Source organism: Orcinus orca, chromosome 1, assembly GCF_937001465.1.
Source record: "Orcinus orca chromosome 1, mOrcOrc1.1, whole genome shotgun sequence".
NCBI lineage: Eukaryota > Metazoa > Chordata > Mammalia > Artiodactyla > Delphinidae > Orcinus > Orcinus orca.
This window is the reverse complement of record NC_064559.1, coordinates 168,516,995-168,539,160: the sequence shown is the minus strand read 5'-3', so window position 1 is coordinate 168,539,160 and position 22,166 is coordinate 168,516,995. Positions and strand designations below refer to the sequence as shown.

The following is a 22,166-nucleotide window of genomic DNA, read 5'->3' as shown; positions in this document are numbered from 1 at the left end:
TACAAATGCATTTAATTCTCACATCTATTTTTTTATATTTTATAAAAGAGGAGCGTAGAGGCACAGAGTAACTTGCCCAAAGTCACCAAGGTAGAACGTAGAAAAACTAGGATTCAAACCCAGGCAGCGTATTTTTAGGGTCCAGGCTCTTAACCACTACACGCTACTTCAGTGCCCTTTTCCTCAGTGGAAATGCCCATCTTCAAGGTCGATCTCAAGTGTTATCTATCTTATGAAGCTTTTCCTGATTTCTTGATCCTTTCCATAAATTAATCTTTCCCTTTTCTGAACTCTTGCTATACTTTCTCAGTACTTCTCTTTTGACATTTATGCGTGTAGTGCATATTATAATTATTTATGTCCTTTTAAAAAATCTCCTCTGTTTGGCTAAGAGCTGTGAGGACAGGATCCATATTTCATTTGTCTCTGTACCCTGAACAGTGCCCAATACAAGACGTTGCACATCTAAAGAGGGTTGAATAAATTATTTCTCCTTTAATATCTGAAGGGTGGTATGGGGCAGAGGGGATAAACTTGTTTAGTGTGAGAAGACTTAGGATCATTGGGAAGAATTCATGGGAAGGTAGATTTTGGGCTGTGGCAGGAAAGAAACTTTGTTAATTGTGGTAAAATGCACATAACATAAAATTTACCATCTTAACCATTTTAAGTGTACAGGTCAGTGGTATTAAGTACATCTACCTTGTTGTGTCACTGTAACCACCATCCATCCATAGAACTCTTTTCAGGTTGCAAAACCGAAGCTCTGTATCCATTAAACAATAACTTCCCATTCTCTTCTCCCCTCACCCCTGGCAACCACCATCCTACCAATTGTCTACATGATTTTGCCTACTCTAAGTACCTCACATAAGTAGAATTGTGCAATATTTGTTCAGGAAAGAACTTTTTAACATGGCATTTCAGAAATGGAATAGATTGCCTCCTGAGAGCATATATTGCCTGTCACAGAGGCTGTGCATGAGAAATACAAGTTAACAACTTGATGGGAATGTTGTAAGGGGAATTGCCCATCTGTTAGGGCCTTAGATTTGACACACTCTTAGATCCTTCCTAATTCTAAGATGCTCTAATATCCCAAGGGGATGGAATTATGTCTCCTCCTGAGTTCACATAGTTCTTAATATTTTTAATGGTACATATATTATTCTATTGTGTGACTTTTTTGGGTTTTTTTTAACATGTTTCAGTACCTTTAAAGGTATTATAAACTTGGGTTTTAAGGAGTTGGGTGAAAATGAAGTGAGAGTAAATGGAATTTTAGCCAGCTGACCTAACATACTCAAACCATGGCCTGGCTCTTCTTGTACTCTATAAGGGGTCACTAAAAGAAGTACATTCTAGGATGATGACTGACAAAACCTAAATCCAATACTGACTCTAAAAAGTCAGTAATTCAGTAAAGCCTAAATAGCATTTTACCAAAATTCATCTCTCATCATATCCTAGAGGTCACTGACCTGTCCTCATTCCCGTTGCCCAGAATTTTGCACATTATCACTGTGTTGTGAGGGGAGGTAAGTTTTATCATTAGACTCTAATGAACACTCTTCAGTGCCAGGAGAAATGGAGCCTGAGAGAGAATGTTTACTTTTGATACCTATTGCCAGGTAGAGATAGCTAGGAGCAGGCCCTGGCTTTTATTGCTCCTGACAAGAAAAAGGAAGACAGAGAAGGAATATCGTGCCTATATATCCCATATTTTATTTTCTTATTTTAACAGCTCTTTTGGGGTAAAATCAACATATAATCAGCTGCACATATTTATTTATTATCTTTTTAATAGATCTTTATTGGAGTACAATTGCTTAACAATACTGTGTCAGTTTCTGCTGCACAACAAAGCGAATCAGCCATATGCATATGCATGTCCCCATATCCCCTTCCTCTTGAACCTCCCTCCCATCCTCCCTATCCCACCCCTCTAGGTCATTGCAAAGCACCGAGCCGATCTCCCTGTACTATGTGCTGCTTCCCACCAGCTATCTATTTTACATTCGGTAGTGTATATATGTCCATGCTACTCTCACTTTGCCCCAGCTTCCCCCTCCCACCCCAAGTCCTCAAGTCCATTCACTATGTCTACCTCTTTATTCCTGCCCTGTAACTACATTCATCAGTACCATTTTTTTTTTTTAGATTACATATATATATGCGTTAGCATTTGGTATTTGTTTATCTCTTTCTGACTTACTTCACTCTGTATGACAGATTCTAGGTCCATCCACCTCACTGCAAATAACTCAATTTCATTTCTTTTTATGGCTGAGTAACATTCCATTGTATAGATGTGTCATATCTTTATCCATTCATCTGTCGCTGGACATTTAGGCTGGTTCCATGTCCTGGCTATTGTAAATAGTGCTGCAGTGAACATTGTGGTACATGTCTCTTTTAGAATTGTGGTTTTCTCAGGGTATATGCCCAGTAGTGGGATTGCTGGGTCATATGGTAGTTCTATTTTTAGTTTTTTAAGGAACTTCCATACTGTTTTCCATAGTGGTTGTATCAATTTACATTCCCACCTACAGTGCAAGAGGGTTCCCTTTTCACCACACCCTTTCCAGCATTTATTATTTCTAGATTTTTTGATAATGGCCATTCTGACCAGCATGAGGTGATGATACCTCATTGTAGTTTTGATTTACATTTCTCTAATAATTAGTGATGCTAAGCATCTTTTCATGTGCCTCTTGGCCATCTGTATGTCTTCCTTGGTGAAATGTCTATTTAGGTCTTCTGCCCACTTTTTAACTGGATATTTGTTTTTTTGATATTGAGCTACATGAGCTGTTCATATATTTTGGAGATTTGTCAGTTGCTTCATTTGCAAATATTTTCTCCCATTCCGAGGGTTGTCTTTTTGTCTTGTTTGTAGTTTCCTTTGCTGTGCAAAAGCTTTTAAGTTTAATTAAGTCCCATTTTTTTATTTTTGTTTTTATTTCCTGTACTCTAGGAGGTGGGTCAAAAAAGATCTTGCTGTGGTTTATGTCAAAGAGTGTTTTTCCTATGTTTTCCTCTAAGAGTTTTATAGTGTCTGGTCTTACATTTAAGTCTTTAATCCATTTTGAGTTTATTTTTGTGTATGGTGTTAGGTAGTGTTCTAATTTCATTCTTTTACATGTAGCTGTCCAGTTTTCCCAGCACCACTTATCGAAGAGGCTGTCTTTTCTCTATTGTATGCACTTGCCTCCTTTGTCGTAAATTAGGTGCCCATATGTGCGTGGGTGTATCTCTGGGCATTCCATCCTGTACCATTGATCTGTATTTCTGTTTTTGTGCTAGTACCATACTGTCTTGATTACTGTAGCTTTGTGGTATAGTTTGAAGTCAGGGAGCCTGATTCCTCCAACTCCGTTTTTCTTTCTCAAGATTGCTTTAGCTCTTTGGGGTCTTTTGTGTCTCCATACGAATTGTAACATTTTTTGATCTAATTCTGTGAAGAATGCCATTGGTAGTTTGATAGGGATTGCATTGAATCTGTAGATTGCTTTAGGTAAGTATAGTGATTTTCACAATATTCATTCTTCTAATCCAAGAACATGGTATATTTCTCCATCTGTTTATGTCATCTTTGATTTCTTTCATCAGTGTTTTATAGTTTTCTGAGTACAAGTCTTTCACCTCCTTAGACAGGTTTATTCCTAGGTATTTTATTCTTTTTGCTGTAATGGTAAATGGGAGGATTTCCTTAATTTCTCTTTCTGATTTTTCATTGTTGGTGTATAGGAATGCCAAAGATTTCTGTGCATTAATTTTGTATCCTGCAACCTTACCAAATTCATTGATTACCTCTAGTAGTTTTCTGGTGGCATCTTTAGGATTCTCTATGTATATATAGTATCATGTCATCAGCAGACAGTGACTTCTTCTTTTCCAATTTGTATTCCTTTTATTTCTTTTTCTTCTCTGATTGCTGTGGCTAGGATTTCCAAAACTATGTTGAACAAGAGTGGCAAGAGTGGACATCCTTGTCTTATTCCTGATCTTAGTGGAAAAGATCTCAGTTTTTCACTATTGAGTGTGATGCTTGCTGTGGGTTTGTCATATATGACCTTTATTATGTTGAGGTAGTTTCCCTCTATGCCCAGTTTCTGGAGAGTTTTTATCATAAATCGGTGTTGAATTTTTTCAAAAGCTTTTTCTTCATCTATTTAGATGAGCATATGGTTTTTATTCCTTAATTTGTTAATGTGGTGTATCACATTGATTGATTTGTGTATATTGAAGAATCCTTGCATCCCTGGAGTAAATCCCACTTGATCATGATGTATGATCCTTTGGAATGCTGTTGGATTCTGTTTGCTAGTATTTTGTTCAGGATTTTTGCATCTATGTTCATCAGTGATATTGGCCTGTAGTTTTGTTTCTTTGTGACAGCTTTGTCTGATTTTGGTATCAGGGTGATGGTGGCTTCGTAGAACGAATTTGGGAGTGTTTCTCCCTCTGCAATTTTTTGGAAGAGTTTGAGAAGGATCGGTGTTAGCTCTTCTCTAAATGTTTGATAGAATTCACCTGTGAAGCCATCTGGCCCTGGACTTTTGTTTGTTGGAAGATTTTTTTTTTTTTGTGGTACGTGGGCCTCTCACCGCTGTGGCCTCTCCTGTTGCGGAGCACCGGCTCCAGACGCGCAGGTCAGCGGCCATGGCTCACGGGCCCAGCTGCTCTGCGGCATGTGGGATCCTCCCGAACCGGGGCACTAACCCGTGTCCCCTGCATCGGCAGGCGGACTCTCAACCACTGCGCCACCAGGGAAGCCCTGTTGGAAGATTTTTAATTATGGTTTCAATTTCATTACTTGTGATTGGTCTGTTTATATTTTCTAATTCTTCCTGGTTCAGTCTTGGGAAATTGTAGCTTTCCAAGAATTTGTCCATTTCTTCATAGTTGTCCATTTTATTGGCATATAGTTATTTGTAGTAGTCTCTTACAATCCCTTGTATTTCTGCGGTGTCAGTTGTGATTTCTCCTTCTTCATTTCTAATTTTATTGATTTGCGTCCTCTCCTTTTTTTTCTTGATGAGTCTGGCTAAGGTTTATCAATTTTGTTTATCTTCTCAAAGATAAACAAAAAAAGCACCAGCTTTTAGTTTTATTGATCTTTGCTAATGCTTTCTTCGTTTCTATTTCATTTATTTCTGCTCTGATCTTTATGATTTCTTTCCTTCTCTTGACTTTGGGTTTTCTTTGTTCTTCTTTCTCTAGTTGTTTTAAGTGTAGGGTTAGATTGTTTGTATGAGATTTTTCTTGTTTCCTGAGGTGAGATTGAATTGCTATAAACTTCCCTCTTAGAACTGCTTTTGCTGCGTCCCATAGGTTTTGGTTCGTTGTGTTTTTGTGTTCATTTGTTTCTATGTATTTTTTATTTCTTCTTTGATTTCTTCAGTGATCTCTTGGTTATTTAGTAGTGCACTGTTTAGCCTCCATGTATTTGTGTTTTTTACAGTTTTTTTTCCTGTAATTGATTTACAATTTCATAGTGTTGTGGTCAGAAAAGTTGCTTGATACAATTTCAGTTTTCTTAAATTTCCTGAGGATTGATTTGTGACCCAAGATGTGATTTATCCTGGAGAATGTTCCAGGTGCACTTTAGAAGAAAGTGTATTCTGCCACTTTTGGGTGGAATGTTCTATAAATATCAATTAAATCTGTCTGGTGTATTGTGTCATTTAAAGCTTGTGTTTCCTTATTTATTTTCTGTTTGGATGATCTGTCCATTGGTGCAAGTGGGGTGTTAAAGTCCCCTACTATGGTTGTGTTACTGTTGATTTCCCCTTTTATGGCTGTTAGCATTTGCCTTATGTATTGAGGCACTCCTATCTTGGGTGCATAAACATTTATAATAGTTATATCTTCTTAGATTTATCCTTTGATCATTATGTGGTGTCCGTTCTTATCTCTTGTAACATTCTTTATTTTAAAGTCTATTTTATCTGATAGGAGTATTGCTACTCCCGCTTTCTTTTGATTTCCATTTGCATAGAATATCTTTTTCCATCCCTTCACTTTCAGTCTGTATGTGTTCCTAGGTCTGAAGTGGGTCTCTTGTAGACAGCATATATATGGGTCTTGTTTTTGTATGCATTCAGCCAGTCTGTGTCTTTTGGTTGGGGCATTTAATCCATTTACATTCAAGGTTATTATCTATATGTATGTTCCTATTACCATTTTCTTAATTGTTTTGGGTTTGTTTTTGTGGATCTTTTTCTTCTCTTGTATTTCCCACCTAGAGAAGTTCCTTTAGCATTTGTTGTAAAGCTGGTTTGGTGGTGCTGTATTCTCTTAGCTTTTGCTTGTCTGAAAACCTTTTGACTTCTCCATCAAATCTGAATGAGATCCTTGCTGGGTAGAGTAATCTTGGTTGTAGGTTTTTCTATTTCATCACTTTAAGTATATCCTGCCGCTCCCTTCTGGCCTGCAGAGTTTACGCTGAAAAATCAGCTGATAACCTTATGGGGATTCCTTTGTATATTATTTTTTTGTTTTTCCCTTGCTGCTTTTAATATTTTTCCTTTGAATTTAATTTTTGTTAGTTTGATTAATAGGTGTCTTGGTGTATTTTTCCTAGGGTTTATCCTGTATGGGACTCTCTGTGCTTCCTGGACTTGGGTGACTATTTCCTCTCCCATGTTAGGGAAGTTTTCGACTGTAATCTCTTCAAATATTTTCTCAGACCCTTTCTTATTCTCTTCTTCTTCTGGGACCCCTATAATTCGAATGTTGGTGCATATAATGTTGTCCCAGAGGTCTCTGAGACTGTCCTCAATTCTTTTCATCTTTTATCTTTATTCTGCTCCTCGGCAGTTACTTCCACCATTTTGTCTTCTAGCTCACTTACCCATTCTTCTGCCTCAGTTATTCTGTTATTGATTCCTTCTAGTGTATTTTTCATTTCAGTTATTGTGTTGTTCATCTCTGTTTGTTTGTTCTTTAGTTCTTCTAGATCTTTGTTAAACATCTCTTGTATTTTCTCAATCTGTGCCTCCATTCTGTTTCTGAGATTCTGGATCATCTTTACTATCATTACTCTGAATTCTTTTTCAGGTAGGTGCCTATTTCCTCATTTATTTGGTCTTGTAGGTTTTTACCTTGCTCAGTCATCTGTGACATATTTTTTTGCCATCTCATTTTTTAAATTTATTTAAATGAGTGGGATTGTGTTCCTGTCTTACTGGTTGTTTTGCCTGAGGCGTCCAACACTGGAGTTTGTAGGCTGTTGAGTAGAGCTGGGTCTTGGTACTGAGATGAGGAACTCCATGAGATCTCACTCTGATGAATATTCCCTGGGGTCTGAGGTTCTCTGTTAGTCCAGTGGTTCGGACTCAGAGCTCCCACTGGAGGAGCTTCGGTCCGACCCCTGGTTCATGAACCAAGATCCCGCAAGCCATGTGGGGTGGCAAAAAAGAAAAGAACAATAACAAAGTAAAAAGTAAAATTAGATTAGGAAACTAACAGGTATGTTAGAAAGAATATAAAAATAAAAAATATAGATGAATCAACAACCGGAAGGTATATCAGTACCGCAATAGTAAAAAAGAGGAGGAGGGAAAAGAAAAGAATAAAAAGGGGGGAAAGGCTTTGGCTGTGGAGGGCGGGGCCTAAGCAAGGGTGAGGTTTGGGTAGTGGGCAGGGCCTATGCTTAGGACCCACAGGGCTGGAAAGGCCCTGGGGAATGTGGGGCGTGGGGCTTAGGCTCAAGGCACAGAAGGGGTCCAGGCGTGCCTCCCACCCCTGGTCTCAGAGAGCAGGGTACCTCAGCTGGGAGCCCCACAGGCTTCCTGGGTTCGAGTGGGCGGGGCAAACGCCCTCCTCTCCTCTCCTGCTCCTTGGGTCTGGGAGGGCCCCTTCCGCCTGCCTCTCCTGATCTCCCTGGCCTCCTTCCTATGCTCCCAAGGGCCCACACGGCCTGGAGGGGGCTTTGGAGGGCAGGGGACCAGCCTGGGAGCTCAACAGGCTCCCTGGGCCCCAGTGGGCGGGGCAATCACCCTCTGCTCCTCTCCCCTTTCTCCTGGATGGCTCCTCCCACCTGCCTCTCCTGATCTTCCCAGCCTCAGGGGCACTGATCCTGTCTGGCCTCCAGTTCTCCTCCCCACTCAGTCCCCCTACATCCTACCAGTTCACTTTGGGGTTCCTCCCATCTCCTTGGGCGTCAGAGTCCCCCACCAGCAGCCAACAGTTGCCGTAGTCGTGGGGAGACACTAACTCCGCATCTTCCCACACTGCCATCTTCAACTGCACATATTTAAAATGTACAATTTAATAAGTTTGACATATATATCCACCTGTTAAACCATCACCATAGTCAAGATAGTGAACATGTCCATCAACCCCAAAAGTTTTGTCATATATACATCTTTGTAATCCCTCCTTCCCACTATTTCCTACCCTACATCCCAAAGGAGTGTTTTCTGTCACTGTAGATTAATTTGCATTTTCTAGAGTTTTGTATAAATGGAATTCTACAGTATGTTATCTTTCTTTTTGTCTGCCTGGGAGTTGTCCATATATTTGCATGTATCAATAGTTTATTCCTTTTTATTGCTGAGTAGTATTCCACTGTATGGATATATCATGTTTATTGTTGATGGATATTTAGGTTGTTTCTAGTTTTTGGCTATTACAAATAAAGCTACTGTGAACATTCATGGGTAAATATTTATATAAACACGGATTATATTTTCTCTTGTGTAAATACTTAGGAGTGGAATGACTGGATCACATGCCAGGTGTAGGCTTAACTTTTTTTTTTTTTGCGGTATGTGGGCCTCTCACTGTTGTGGCCTCTCCCGTTGTGGAGCACAGGCTCTGGACACGCAGGTTCAGCGGCCATGGCTCACGGGCCTGGCCGCTCTGCGGCATGTGGGATCTTCCTGGACCAGGGCATGAACCCATGTCCCCTGCATCAGCAGGCAGACTCTCAACCACTGTGCCAGCAGGGAAGCCCAAGTAGGTTTAACTTTTAAGAAACTGTCAAACTGGGGACTTCCCTGGTGGTCTAGTGGGTAAGACTCCACGCTACCAATGCAGGGGGCCCAGGTTCAATCCCTGGTCAGAGAACTAGATCCTGCATGCATGCCCCAACTAAGAAGTCCACATGCTGCAACTAAAGGATCCCACATGCTGCAACTAAGGCCTGGCGCAGCCAAAATAAATAAATTAATTTAAAAAAACAACAAAAAAAGAAACTGTCAAACTGATTTCCAAAGTGGTCATACTATTTTGCCTTCCCACCAGCTGTGTATGAGAGTTCTAGTTCTTCCACATCCTCGTCAGCACTTGGTATGGTCAGCTTTTTAAATTTTAGCCATTCTAATCAGTATGTAGTGGCATCTTCTTGTGGTTTTAATTTGCATTTTCCTACTGGCTAATGATGTTAAACAGTTTTTTATGTGCTTATTTGTCATCTTTATATCTTCTTCAATGAGTTTTGAGAGTTCTTTATGTATCCTGTATACAAGTTCTTTACTAAATATATGCTTTGCAAAGATTTTCTCCCAGTCTGTGACTTTCCTTTTCATTCTCTTGCTAGTGTCTTTTAAAGAGCAGAAGTTTTTAATTATGGTTAAGTCCTGTCTAAGACATCTTTGTCTAACCCTGAGTCACAAAGATCTTTTCCTATGTTTTCTCCTAGATGTTTTATACTTTAAGCCTTACATTTAGATCTGTGACCCATTTTGAATTAATTTTTATGTATGGCACAAAGTGTGGATCTGAGTCCATTTTTTACATATGGATTTCCTGTTGTTGGAGTGCCATTTATTTATCTATACTTTGTCCACTGCATTACCTTTGTCAAAAATCAGTTGTTCATAAATATGTGGGCATTATTTGTGGTCTGTCTTTTCTGTCCAGTTAATCTATGTGTCTGTCTTTACATGAGTACCATACTGTTTTGATTACTGTACCTTTGTAATTGTTCTTGATATTAGGTAGCCTTAGCCTCCCAACTTAATTCTTCTTTTTTAGAGTTGTTTGGCTATTCTAGCTCCTTTGTATTTTTATAGAAATTTTAGAATAAGCTTGTTGATTTCTACAAAAAATTTTCCTGGGATTTTTTTTAGGATTATGTTGAATGTATAGATTTATCTGGGGGAGAATTGAGATTCAAACAATAGTGAATCTTCTGACTTATAAACAAAATATATGTCTCCATTTATTTATTTTAAAAAGTCTTTAACTTTTTTCAGAAATATAGTTTTCACTGTACAGGTCTTGCACATATTTGTCAGATTATGGGGTAAATACTTAGGGGTAAATATTTGTCAGATTTACCCCTAAGTATTTCATATTTTTGATGCTATTGTGAATGGTATTTTTTCAGTTTCAAGCTTTCATTACTAGTATGTAGAAATACAATCAATTTTTGTTTATTCATCTTATAGCCTTGCTAAAACTCACTTATTAATCCTAGTAGTTGTTTAAAAACTGCATCAGGTTTTCTATATAGACAATCATATTATCTGTGAATAAAGACAGTTTTATCTTTTCCCCTTTATCTTCATGAAATGGCCTTCTTTGCTCTGGCAAGTCTTTGCTCTGAAATCTGCTTTGGCTGATTTAATATGGCCACTCCAGCTTTCAGATTTTAACTAGTGCTAACATGGTATATCTTTTTCTATCTTTTTAGTTTTAACCTATTTGTGATTTTATGTTTAAAGTGCATTGGCAGCATTTAGTTGGGTCTTGTTTTTTTTCTCCACACTGACAATCTCTGTCTTTGATTGGGGTGTTTAGACTATTTATATTTGATATGATTATTAGTATGGCTATTTGTGTTCTCTTTGTCCCAGCTGTCCTTTATTCCCATTTCTCTCTTTTTATCATCCTACTTTTGGATTATTTTTTATTTCTCCATTTTACCTTTATTATCATAGCCTATCTTCAAGTGTTATTATACGAGCTCACTAATAGTAAAAGAACCTTACAACAGTATACTTCCATTTTTCCTGTCCAGGCCTTATAATACTGTAGTTGTAAATTTTTCTTTTACATATGTTTTAAACCCCACAAGAAATTATTTTTGTTTAAATAATCAGTTATCTCCTAAAGAGATTAAACAATAAGAAAACTTATCTATTTAAGATTAATGTAGTTACCACTTCATTCCTTTGTGTAAATTCATATTTCCTTCCATCTGCTATCATTTTCTTACTGCCTAAAGGATTTCCTTTAACATTTATAGTGTGGGTGTTACAGTATGGTGATGAATTCTTTCAGCTTATTTTGTCTGAAAATATCCTTGTTACTTTTGTTCTTGAAATATATTGTACTTTTGATAGCATTCTAGGTTGATAATTTTATAACTTTTGGAGGGAAAAACTGATCTTAAAAACTGTGCATTTTTCAGTGTATGCTGAGTCCATTAACGCTTTTTGCCCTTTAAAGCTCAAAAATCTTTGCTTTCTCAAAAAGCCAGCCTCCAACAATAGAAAAACATGCTTTTTTATGCTGTTTATGCTAAAGTCTTTAGATGTCTAATTTGAAACTAAAGCTAAATTATGACTTTTTGTACTTGACTGTCTTAATGGTATAGGAAGAGCTATGGGTTCAGGGAAGCAGGAGGAAGAAAAGACCTCAGGTAATATCTCAAGATATTATTCCCTGTAGTTTTTCCATCCTGTGGATTTCCATAGCACTTAGTACTTATCTTTATTAGCACTTCATATTACACTGTGAATTCTTTGTATCTTCAGTACTTAGTGGAGTGCCTGATACATATTTGAATAGCTTATTTTCAGTAGCAACCAGACTATATAACTATGTAGCTGAGTCCTAGGCTAATTATTATTATTTTTTTTTAGGCTAATTATTTTTGTATTAAAAGATTGACCAACATCTTGTTAGGAAATTTTTGCAGCAAGATGGTAGTAAAATGAAGTAACAAGGTTAAAACGTTTTTTCCCCTTCGTAAGAGACTTTAAGAAGGACATTACTGTTTGAATATACTACTTTGACAGGATGCCCATTCCTATCTCCCTCCACAATTTATAAATATATTGTGTTCATGTCTGATAGTTTTTTTTCCCCAAGGAGAGGAAAAATATGGTTTTTAATTCAGTGCCAGAAGTTATCCAAGGAAGGAAAAATTTTAAAATGTGTTGCTCATATAGTTTATGCTTTCATAACTATCTTCTGCATCTTCTTGGCAAGTAGATTTCTGAGGCCAACTTTTGACTTCCACCCTTCACAAATCTAGATTCTAGAAATGCAAGAAATGCCAGGTTATTCTGAAAGCAGATAACGAGAAAGCTCATATAATCAGTATGTTTTCTCACTGTCGTCTTTTGTTAAAAGTGAATAAATAAGTTAACATGGATCTTTATTCCCTCCCTCCCTCCCTTCTTCCTTTTTTTGCCACAAGTGAGTTTAGCAAATCATGAGTAGAGATTTAACACAGTATACCACATCTTCTACAGTATCAGTCGTATGGTGTGACTGAGATTATTGCAAAATCTGGTGCTTCCAGTACATTCATGTTCTCTCTCTCCCTCCTTCTCTCCCCCTCACTCTCTCCCCTTCTGCCTGCCTCCCTCCCCCAACTCCCTCTCTCCCTTTTCACCCCCTTCTGTCTCACTCTCACTGGCTGTCTTGAGCACTCTCTAGCCTCATTCACTTAACTTTCTATTCCTTAAGTAGGCTGTGTACCTTTATATGCCTATCTTATTTATTAGATCTTCTGAGCCTTGAGCAGTGTCAGCACATATTAGGCATTCAGTAAATATTTGTTGGATGGATGGGTAGATGAATATCTAAAGGGTTCCTTGCATTTTTTACTAAGATTATATCATAAACATTTTCCTAAACTATTAAAATTTTTGGATACATCATTTTAAATAGGAATTTGTCATATGGATAGGTCATAATTCATATAACCATTCGCCAGTTATTTCACTTGTAGATTATCTAGTTTTTCACTATTCTAAGAAAGTGATAAACAGATAGCTTTGTGTGTAAGACTTTTCCTATGCTTGATTATTTCCATAGAATGGTTTTCAAGGCATTTTTAATGCTCTTAATAATTTTTTACATTGCTTTCCAAAAAGGTTGTACCAGTTTGAACTTTTACCCTTACTGTATGAAGGTGGCTGTCATGCCATAGTCTCCCCAGCATTGATTACCTCCATTTTTAAACATCCTGACCAATGTGATTGGTTAAAACAGTATCTTTCTATTTGATCAAGGTAAAGTTGAGTATTTTTCTCAAATATTTATAAACTATGTATATTTACTCTTTGGGGAAGAGAACTAGCCCTATTTCCCCACCCACATATACATAAGACCAGTCTGAATACTTTTTTTGGTCTTATGTATTCATAAATGTTTAAGCTTTTTGTATGGCAGATTTCAAGTAAAACTGATTGCCCCAAAGTTTGGATATATTAGTAGAATTATTCACTTTGACCTTAATATTCAAAATGTTCACAATTCAAAAATTCATTACAAGATGTAGAATTACCTATTTTAAAACAGTATTTAAAATATATATTCTGTAAAAATATGTAGACATTGCTTAGAAAGGAGAAATGGCAGTTAAATTTCTTGAGAAGGTTGGGGTTATACAGAAAACTGTCATAGGTATTCGGGAATCAGACCTTGTGATTGGGGGTGTAGGTGGAAGAAAAGACTTTATAGGTAGACCAGTTTGCTCTGCTTCTGGAACGATGAAACCAGTCTATCCAACATTCTTAACTAAACTATCCTTGAATAGCTGGTGTGGGAGAAAAACAAATGTAAATCAGGAGACTTGGCTTCTAATCTCAACTCTGGAATTAGCCTGCTTTGTGACCATTCACAAATTACTTAATTTTACAGTTTCTCATTGCTACCTTTGTAACTAAGCAAGGGCTCCTGTGCCCATGGCTTGGCACAGAAAGCAAACTCTGATAGTGGGTGTTTGCAGCAAAGTAAGGGTTTATTTGCAGGGCGCCAAGAAAGGGAGTGGGAGACAAGTCTCAGATCCACTCCATCTTGGTCTTTGAGTTAAGGATGTTTTAAAGGGGAAGAACAAGGAAACTGTAATTAATCATCGTCTCAAGACATTTCTGTGACATTTCTCTTTCATTATTGAACACGTGTATTTTTTTATTAATTAATTTTTATTGGAGTATAGTTGATTTACAATGTTGTATTAGTTTCTGCTGTACAGCAAAGTGTATCAGTTATACATATATCCACTCCTTTAGATTCTTTTCCCATATAGGTCATTACAGAGTATTGAGTAGAGTTCCCTGTGCTATACAGTAGGTTCTTATTAGTTATCTATTTTATATATAGTAGTGTGTATATGTGTGACATTTCTTAATCATGGTTTTGGGAGTCAGAATGTGTCTGGTTTAAGATTCTCTGGCCAGGTGGTCCATGGCTCTGGGGGTTGTGAGCTCATCTTGCCTGGAAAAACAACTTGAGTTTGTATGATGGTATCTACAACAGCAATTTGAATACAGTAACGATGTTATTAACAACAGCAATCTTAGTCAACTGACTCTGATTAATTAGTGTTCAGTTAGCACAGAATTGAGGGGACAAGAAAGGGATTGAGGTCAGAGGAGACAAGTAAGGGAATAAAGTTTTGGATAGAGAGATTAATCATAAACTCGGTAAGGGAACTCAGTTTTAGGGGGGTTTGGTTTCAACATTATTTAGTTCTCTCCAGCTCTAAAAATCTCTGATTTTATTATCCAGAGGACAAAATGCTATTTTTGTGAATCCAGTGCTATTTTTGGAATAGCTGTGAATAGCTAGTCTAGAAAACATTCTTTCTAGGAACTTTTTGAGGAGAATAATAGGAAAATTTCCCATACCAGCTAAATATTTTAGGGAAAGTCAACTCCCAAGTCCTAGATTATATTCTTTAGATACATTAAAAATGGTAAAATTAAATTATTTTATGCTGTTTTGCGTCAGCCAGAGAACGGTATATTCAGTGTTTTCTCTTTCAACATTGCCAAAAAATGGCAGGTTGGATAAATTTAAAGAGCACAAGGAATTTCTGAAGCCTGAATATTGTCTAAATACAGAGATTACTTAGGGAGAAAAAATAGCTAGCTGCAAAAACCCTCCAGGCTTTTAAGAGAAGTTCTTACTTAGGCAAACGTCGTCTTGGCTGAATAAAATGGTTTAGTTAAAAGTCACAATTAAACGTTAGCCCTTGTCTGCCTTTAGCTTTCTAAACCAACGGAATCTGACTGTTCTGCGTTCGATTTGTTAGGTCTGGCTCAGTGCGCTGAACTCTGCTGGCAGCTGAGAGGGGAAGCCGGAAAAAGGCAAGTTCCTGGTGCAAAGGTTGCTCTGCAGCATAATTTAGGCCTCGGAGGAGCAGTAGTTGTCACGCTGTACAAGATGGGTTTTCCTGAAGCTGCCAGGTAAGTGACATTCTGGGTTTTGTCTGGCAATGAACCCTTCTGACTTTTCACAACTGATGACGTTATACAAGTAAAAAAAAGTCCTAATTTTATTGTGTTAGTGCTCAAAGAACAACTATTTCATTACCTTGCTTTAATAGCATGGTTTTAAAACTTTAAAACTGGCAATTAACTTTTAAACTTAACCATCTTTAGGAAAGTTTTGTTTAAAAAGAAGGCAGCATAGTCAAAGGAGAGTGCTGAACTAGAAGCCAGAGCTGGCTGGGCACTTGTCTCAGCCCTGCCAACTTGAGTAATTTTATTTCAGGCAAGTCATTTTTTGGTTTCCTTTCCCACAATTTGCTTTCTCCCCCTAGCGTCCCGGGCTTCTGAGGTTATTGGGAGAAAGTCATCAAATATGCTGATTGTATCTCCGCAGATTTCTGTTTCTGAATCCAGCTAAGCCCTCACTGCTGCTAGAATCCTTTCTATTTGTCTCCTGCTGATTTTCTTCCTGCCCTTGTCAAATGCCTGTGCTCCTAAGATTTCCAAGCACTTTCTTTTCAAGCCTTTTCAGGATCCCTCAACTTCCTTGCTCTTCTCTCAGAGAAATGCTCATCCTTTTTTCTCAGAGAAATGCTCATCCTTTTTTCCCAGAGGAAAAAAGTCCCTTTTCCTTTCCAAGGCCCATCTTTCCTCTTTGCATGCTTTTGTTTCCAACCACTTTCTGTAACTTTGTTCCAAATATTAAGTATACCTTCTTTCGTTTGAATCTTTCCATTTTTACCTTTCTGTTGACTCCTTTCGTTCTGTCATCAAACATGTTCAGGTCTTCCATATTCTAAAACTCTGTTTTTCTCCTTACCTTAATTATTCTCTTTCATGATGAGCCTTTTATATTGAGCCACTTTTGTTTTTCTACTCTGAAATGTCTTTAGTTTCTGATCTCACCACTGAGGTCAGGTAAGGCCACCAATGACCTGATTATGATACATTCTTGATAATTTCTATCTTTATTCTCTTAACCCTGCTGTAGCTTTCAACACTAATTGGCTCCTTTTTCTCTCCTGAAGTTCTTGGTAATTATGTATTCATTTTTTCACACTTTTGGTTCCACAAAGGATATGTGAACACTTTTTTACAGAGTCCGTTATATTCTCATGTTTTGTAAACTCTTGAATCTCTTCTCTCTATCCTTTCTTCTTTCATGCCTGGAATATTAGTTCTGTGTGAAAATTCTAACTTCCAATTAAGGCCAATCTTAGGTACCATCTCCCTTTGAATATCCACAGCACTTTGTAACTTTTGGGTCCCTATCCAATTTTTGTTTAGTTGTAGAGTATCTACCTTGTTTTGTATCCTGTTTGTTATGTGAAATCCTTGAGATCTAAGACTTTGATTCTCCTAACCCCTCTGAGGATCTCTCTCAAAGTGAGTAAATGTTTATTGAATTGCATCAAATAAAAAGATGTTAAGACGTTGAATTTTAAGTTTCCTCCTAAATCTGATTCATTGGTTCTGTATCGTCCTCTGGTATTCCATGTAGTTCATATTCGGAGTTGAAAACCCTCAGTAAAAGCCAAACTATAAAGAGCTACCAGAGTCAGAATATTAGTATAGCTGTCTAATTTGCTCAGCATAGAAGATTATGCATGTAGGGCAATAAATTCTATTTTAAACATGGAATTCTCATAGTTATTTTTTAAATATCTTTATTGGAGTATAATTGCTTTACAATGGTGTATTAGTTTCTGCTGTACAACAAAGTGAATCAGCTTTATGTATACATATATCCCCATGTCTCCTCCCTCTTGCATCTCCCTCCCACCCTCCCTATCCCACCCCTCTGGGGGGACACAAAGCACCGAGCTGATCTCCCTGTGCTATGCAGCTGCTTCCCATTAGCTGTCTGTTTTACATTTGGTAGTGTATATATGTCAGTGCTACTCTCTCACTTCATCCCACCTTATACTTCCCCTCCCCGTGTCCTCAAGTCCATTCTCTACGTCTCCATCTTTATTCCTGTCCTGCCCCTAGGTTCTTCAGAACCATTTTTGTTGTTTTTTCTTTAGATTCCATATACATGTATTAGCATATGTTATTTGTTTTTCTCTTTCTCACTTCACTCTGTATGACAGTCTCTAGGTCCATCCACCTCACTGCAAATAACTCAGTTTTGTTTCTTTTTATGGCTGAGTAATATTCCATTGTATATATGTGCCATATCTTTATCCATTCATCTGTCGATGGGCACTTAGGTTGCTTCCACGTCCTGGCTATCGTAAATAGTGCTGCAGTGAACACTGTGGTGCATGACTCTTTGTGAAGTATGGTTTTCTCAGGGTGTGTGCCCAGTAGTGGGATTGCTGGGTCATATGGTAGTTCTATCTTTAGTTTTTTAAAGGAACCTCCATACTGTTCTCCACAGTGGCTGTATCAATTTACACTCCCACCAACAGTACAAGAGGGTTCCCTTTTCTCCACACCCTCTCCAGCATTTATTGTTTGTAGATTTTTTGATGATGGCCATTCTGACCAGCATGAAGTGATATCTAATTGTAGTTGTGATTTGCATTTCTCTAATGATTAGTGATGTTGAGCGTCCTTTCATGTGTTTGTTGGCAATCTGTATATCTTCTTTGGAGAAATGTCTATTTAGGTCTTCTGCCCATTTTTGGATTGGGTTATTTGTTTTTCTGATATTGAGCAGCATGAACTGCTTGTATATTTTGGAGATTAATCCTTTGTCAGTTGCTTCATTTGCAAATATTTTCTCCCATTCTGAGGATTGTCTTTTTGTCCCGTTTATAGTTTCTTTTGCTGTGCAAAAACTTTTAACTTTCATTAGGTCCCATTTGTTATTTTTGTTTTTCTTTCTAGGAGGTGGATCAAAACGGATCTTGCTGTGATTTATGTCACAGAGTGTTCTGCCTATGTTTTCCTCTAAGAGTTTGATGGTGTCTGGGCTTACATTTAGGTCTTTAATTCATTTTGAGTTTATTTTTGTGTATGGTGTTAGGGAGTGTTCTAATTTCAGTCTTTTACATGTAGCTGTCCAGTTTTCACAGCACCACTTATTGAAGAGGCTGTCTTTTCTCCATTGTATATTCTTGCCTCCTTTATCAAAGGTAAGGTGATCATATATGCGTCGGTAGATCTCTGAGCTTTCTATCCTGTTCCATTGATCTATATTTCTGTTTTTGTGCCAGTACCATACTGTGTTGATTACTGTAGCTTTGTAATATAGTCTGAAGTCAGGGAGCCTGATTCCTCCAGCTCCATTTTTCTTCCTTAAGATTGCTTTGGCTATTCGGGGTATTTTGTGTCTCCATACAAATTGTGAAATTTTTTGTTCTAGTTCTGTGAAAAATGCCATTGGTAGTTTGATAGAGGTTGCACTGAATCTGTAGATTGCTTTGGGTAGTATAGTCATTTTCACAATGTTGATTCTTCCATCCAAGAACATGATATATCCCTCCATCTTTTTGTATCATCTTTAATTTTTTTAATTTCTTTAATTTCTTTCATCAGTGTCTTATAATTTTCTCCATACATGTCTTTTGTCTCCTCAGGTAGGTTTATTCCTAGGTATTTTATTCTTTTTGTTGCAGTGGTAAATGGGAGTGTTTCTTTAATTTCTCTTTCAGATTTTTCATCATTAGTGTATAGGGATGCAAGAGATTTCTGTGCCTTAATTTTGTATCCTGCTACTCTACCAAATTCATTGATTAGCTTTAGTAGTTTTCTAGTAGCATCTTTAGGATTCTCTATGTATAGGATCATGTCATCTGCAAACAGTGACAGCTTTACTTCTTCTTTTCCGATTTGGATTCCTTTTATTTCTTTTTCTTCTCTGATTGTTGTGGCTAAAACTTCCAAAACTATGTTGAATAAGAGTGGTGAGAGTGGGCAACCTTGTCTTGTTCCTGATCTTAGAGGGAATGGTTTCAGTTTTTCACCATTGAGAACAATGCTGGCTATGGGTTTGCTATATATGGCCTTTATTATGTTGAGGTAAATTCCCTCTATGCCTACTTTCTGGAGGGTTTTTATCTTAAATGGGTGTTGAATTTTGTCAAAAGCTTTTTCTGCATCTATTGAGATGATCATATGGTTTTTATCCTTCAGTTTGTTAATATGATGTATCACATTGATTGATTTGTGTATAGTGAAGAATCCTTTCATTCCTGGGATAAACCCCACTTGATCATGGTGTATGATCCTTTTAATGTGCTTTTGGATTCTGTTTGCTAGTATTTTGTTGTTGTTGTTCAGGATTTTTACATCTATGTTCATCAGTGATATTGGTCTGTAGTTTTCTTTTTGTGTGACATCTTTGTCTGGTTTTGGTATCAGACTGATGGTGGCCTCGTAGAATGAGTTTGGGAGTGTTCCTTCCTCTGCTATATTTTGGAAGAGTTTGAGAAGGATAGGTGTTAGCTCTTCTCTAAATGTTTGGTAGAATTTGCCTGTGAAGCCATCTGGTCCTGGACTTTTGTGTGTTGGAAGATTTTTTTTTTTTTTATGATACGCGGGCCTCTCACTGTTGTGGTCTCTCCCATTGCGGAGCACAGGCTCCGGACGCACAGGCTCTGCAGCCATGGCTCACGGGCCTAGTCGCTCTGCGGTATGTGGGATCTTCCCAGACCGGGGCATGAACCCGTGTCCCCTGCATCGTTAGGCAGACTCTCAACCACTGCGCCACCAGGGAAGCCCTTGTTGGCAGATTTTTAATCATAGTTTCAGTTTTAGTGGTCATGATTGGTCTGTTTTTATTTTCTGTTTCTTCCTGGTTCAGTCTTGGAAGTTGTGCTTTTCTAAGAATTTGTCCGTTTCTTTCAGGTTGTCCATTTTTTTGGCGTATAGTTTCTTGTAGTAATCTCTCATGATCCTTTGCGTTTCTGCAGTGTCAGTTGCTACTCCTCCTGCTTCATTTCTAATTTTATTGATTTGAGCCTTCTCCCTTTTTTTCTTGATGAGTCTGGCTAATGGTTTATCAATTTGGTTTATTTTCTCAAAGAACCAGTGTTTAGTTTTATTGATCTTTGCTATCGTTTCCTTCATTGCTTTTTCATTTATTTCTGATCTGATCTTTATGATTTCTTTTCTTCTGCTAACTTTGACAGTTTTTTGTTCCTCTTATCTCTGATTACTTTAGGTGTAAGTTTAGGTTGTTTATTTGAGATGTTTCTTGCTTCTTGAGGTAGGATTGTATTGCTATAAACTTCCCTTTTAGAACTGCTTTTGCTGCATCCCGTAGGTTTTGAGTCATCGTGTTTTCGTTGTCATTTGTTTCTAGGTATTTTCTGATTTCCTCTTTGATTTCTTCAGTGATCTCTTGGTTATTTAGTAGTTTGTTGTTTAGCCTGTATGTGTTTGTATTTGTTACAGATTTTTTCGTGTAATTGATATCTAGTCTCATAATGTTGTAGCCGGAAAAGATACTTGATAGGATTTCAATTTTCTTAAGTTTACCTAGGCTTGATTTGTGACCCAGGATATGACCTATCCTGGAGAATGTTCCATGAGCACTTGAGAAGCAAGTGTATTCTGTTGTTTTTGGATGGAATGTCCTGTAAATATCAATTAAGTCCATCTTGTTTAATGTGTCATTTAAAGTTTGTGTTTCGTTATTTATTTTCATTTTGGATGATCTGTCCATTGGTGAAAGAGGGGTGTTAAAGTCCCCTACTATGATTGTGTTACTGTCGATTTCCCCTTTTATGGCTGTTAGCATTTGCCTTATATATTGAGGTGCTCCTATGTTGTGTGCATAAATATTTACAATTGTTAATATCTTCTTGTATTGATCTCTTGATCATTATGTAGTGTCCTTCTTTGTCTCTTGTAATAGTCCTTATTTTAAAGTCTATTCTGTCTGATATGAGAATTGCTACACCAGCTTTCTTCTGAATTTCATTTGCATGGAATATCTTTTTCCATCCCTTCATTTTCAGTCTGTTTGTGTCCCTAGGTCTGAAGTGGGTCTCTTGTAGACCGTATATATATGGGTCTTGTTTTTGTATCCATTCAGCCAGTCTGTGTCTTTTGGTTGGAGGTTTTAATCCATTTACATTCAAGGTTATTATCGATATGTATGTTCCTGTTACCATTTTCTTAATTGTTTTGGGTTTGTTATTGTAGGTCTTTTCCTTCTCTTGTGTTTCCTGCCTAGAGAAGTTCCTTTAGTTTTTGTTGTAAAGCTGGTTTGGTGGTGCTGAATTCTCTTAGCTTTTCCTTGTTTGTAAATGTTTTAATTTCTCCGGCAAATCTGAATGAGATCCTTGCTGGGTAGAGTAATCTTGGTTGTAGGTTTTTCCCTTTCATCACTTATTTAAACATGTCCTGCCACTCCCTTCTGGCTTGCAGAGTTTCTGCTGAAAGATCAGCTGTTAACCTTATGGGGATTTCCTTGTATGTTATTTGTTGTTTTTCCTTTGCTGCTTTTAATATTTTTCCTTTGTATTTAATTTTTGATAGTGTGATGAATATGTGTCTTGGCGTGTTTCTCCTTGGATTTATCCTTTACGGTACACTCTGTGCTTCCAGCACTTAATTGACTATTTCCTTTCCCATATAATGGAATTTTTTAACTGTAATCTCTTTAAATATTTTTTCAGTACTTTTTTTTCTCTTCTTCTTCTGGGACCCCTATAATTCGAATGTTGGTGCGTTTAATGTTGTCCCAGAGGTCTCTGAGACTGTCCTCGATTCTTTTCATTCTTTTTTCTTTATTCTACTCTGTGGTAGTTATTTCCACTCCTTTATCTTCCAGGGCACTTGTCGGTTCTTCTACCTCAGTTA

General features: G+C 37.5%; 1 protein-coding gene across 3 annotated transcripts in view; it reads left to right on the top strand.

Moving 5' to 3' along the window:
* Positions 1–22,166, top strand: part of SCP2 (sterol carrier protein 2) — a 164,205-nt gene that overhangs the window by 93,629 nt on the left and 48,410 nt on the right. For all 3 annotated transcript variants that reach the window (XM_012534485.3, XM_033435492.2, XM_049699950.1), the window contains one exon: positions 15,230–15,383. In XM_012534485.3, coding sequence (XP_012389939.2) covers positions 15,230–15,383 — 154 coding nt within the window. The remainder of the gene's footprint in view (positions 1–15,229; positions 15,384–22,166) is intronic.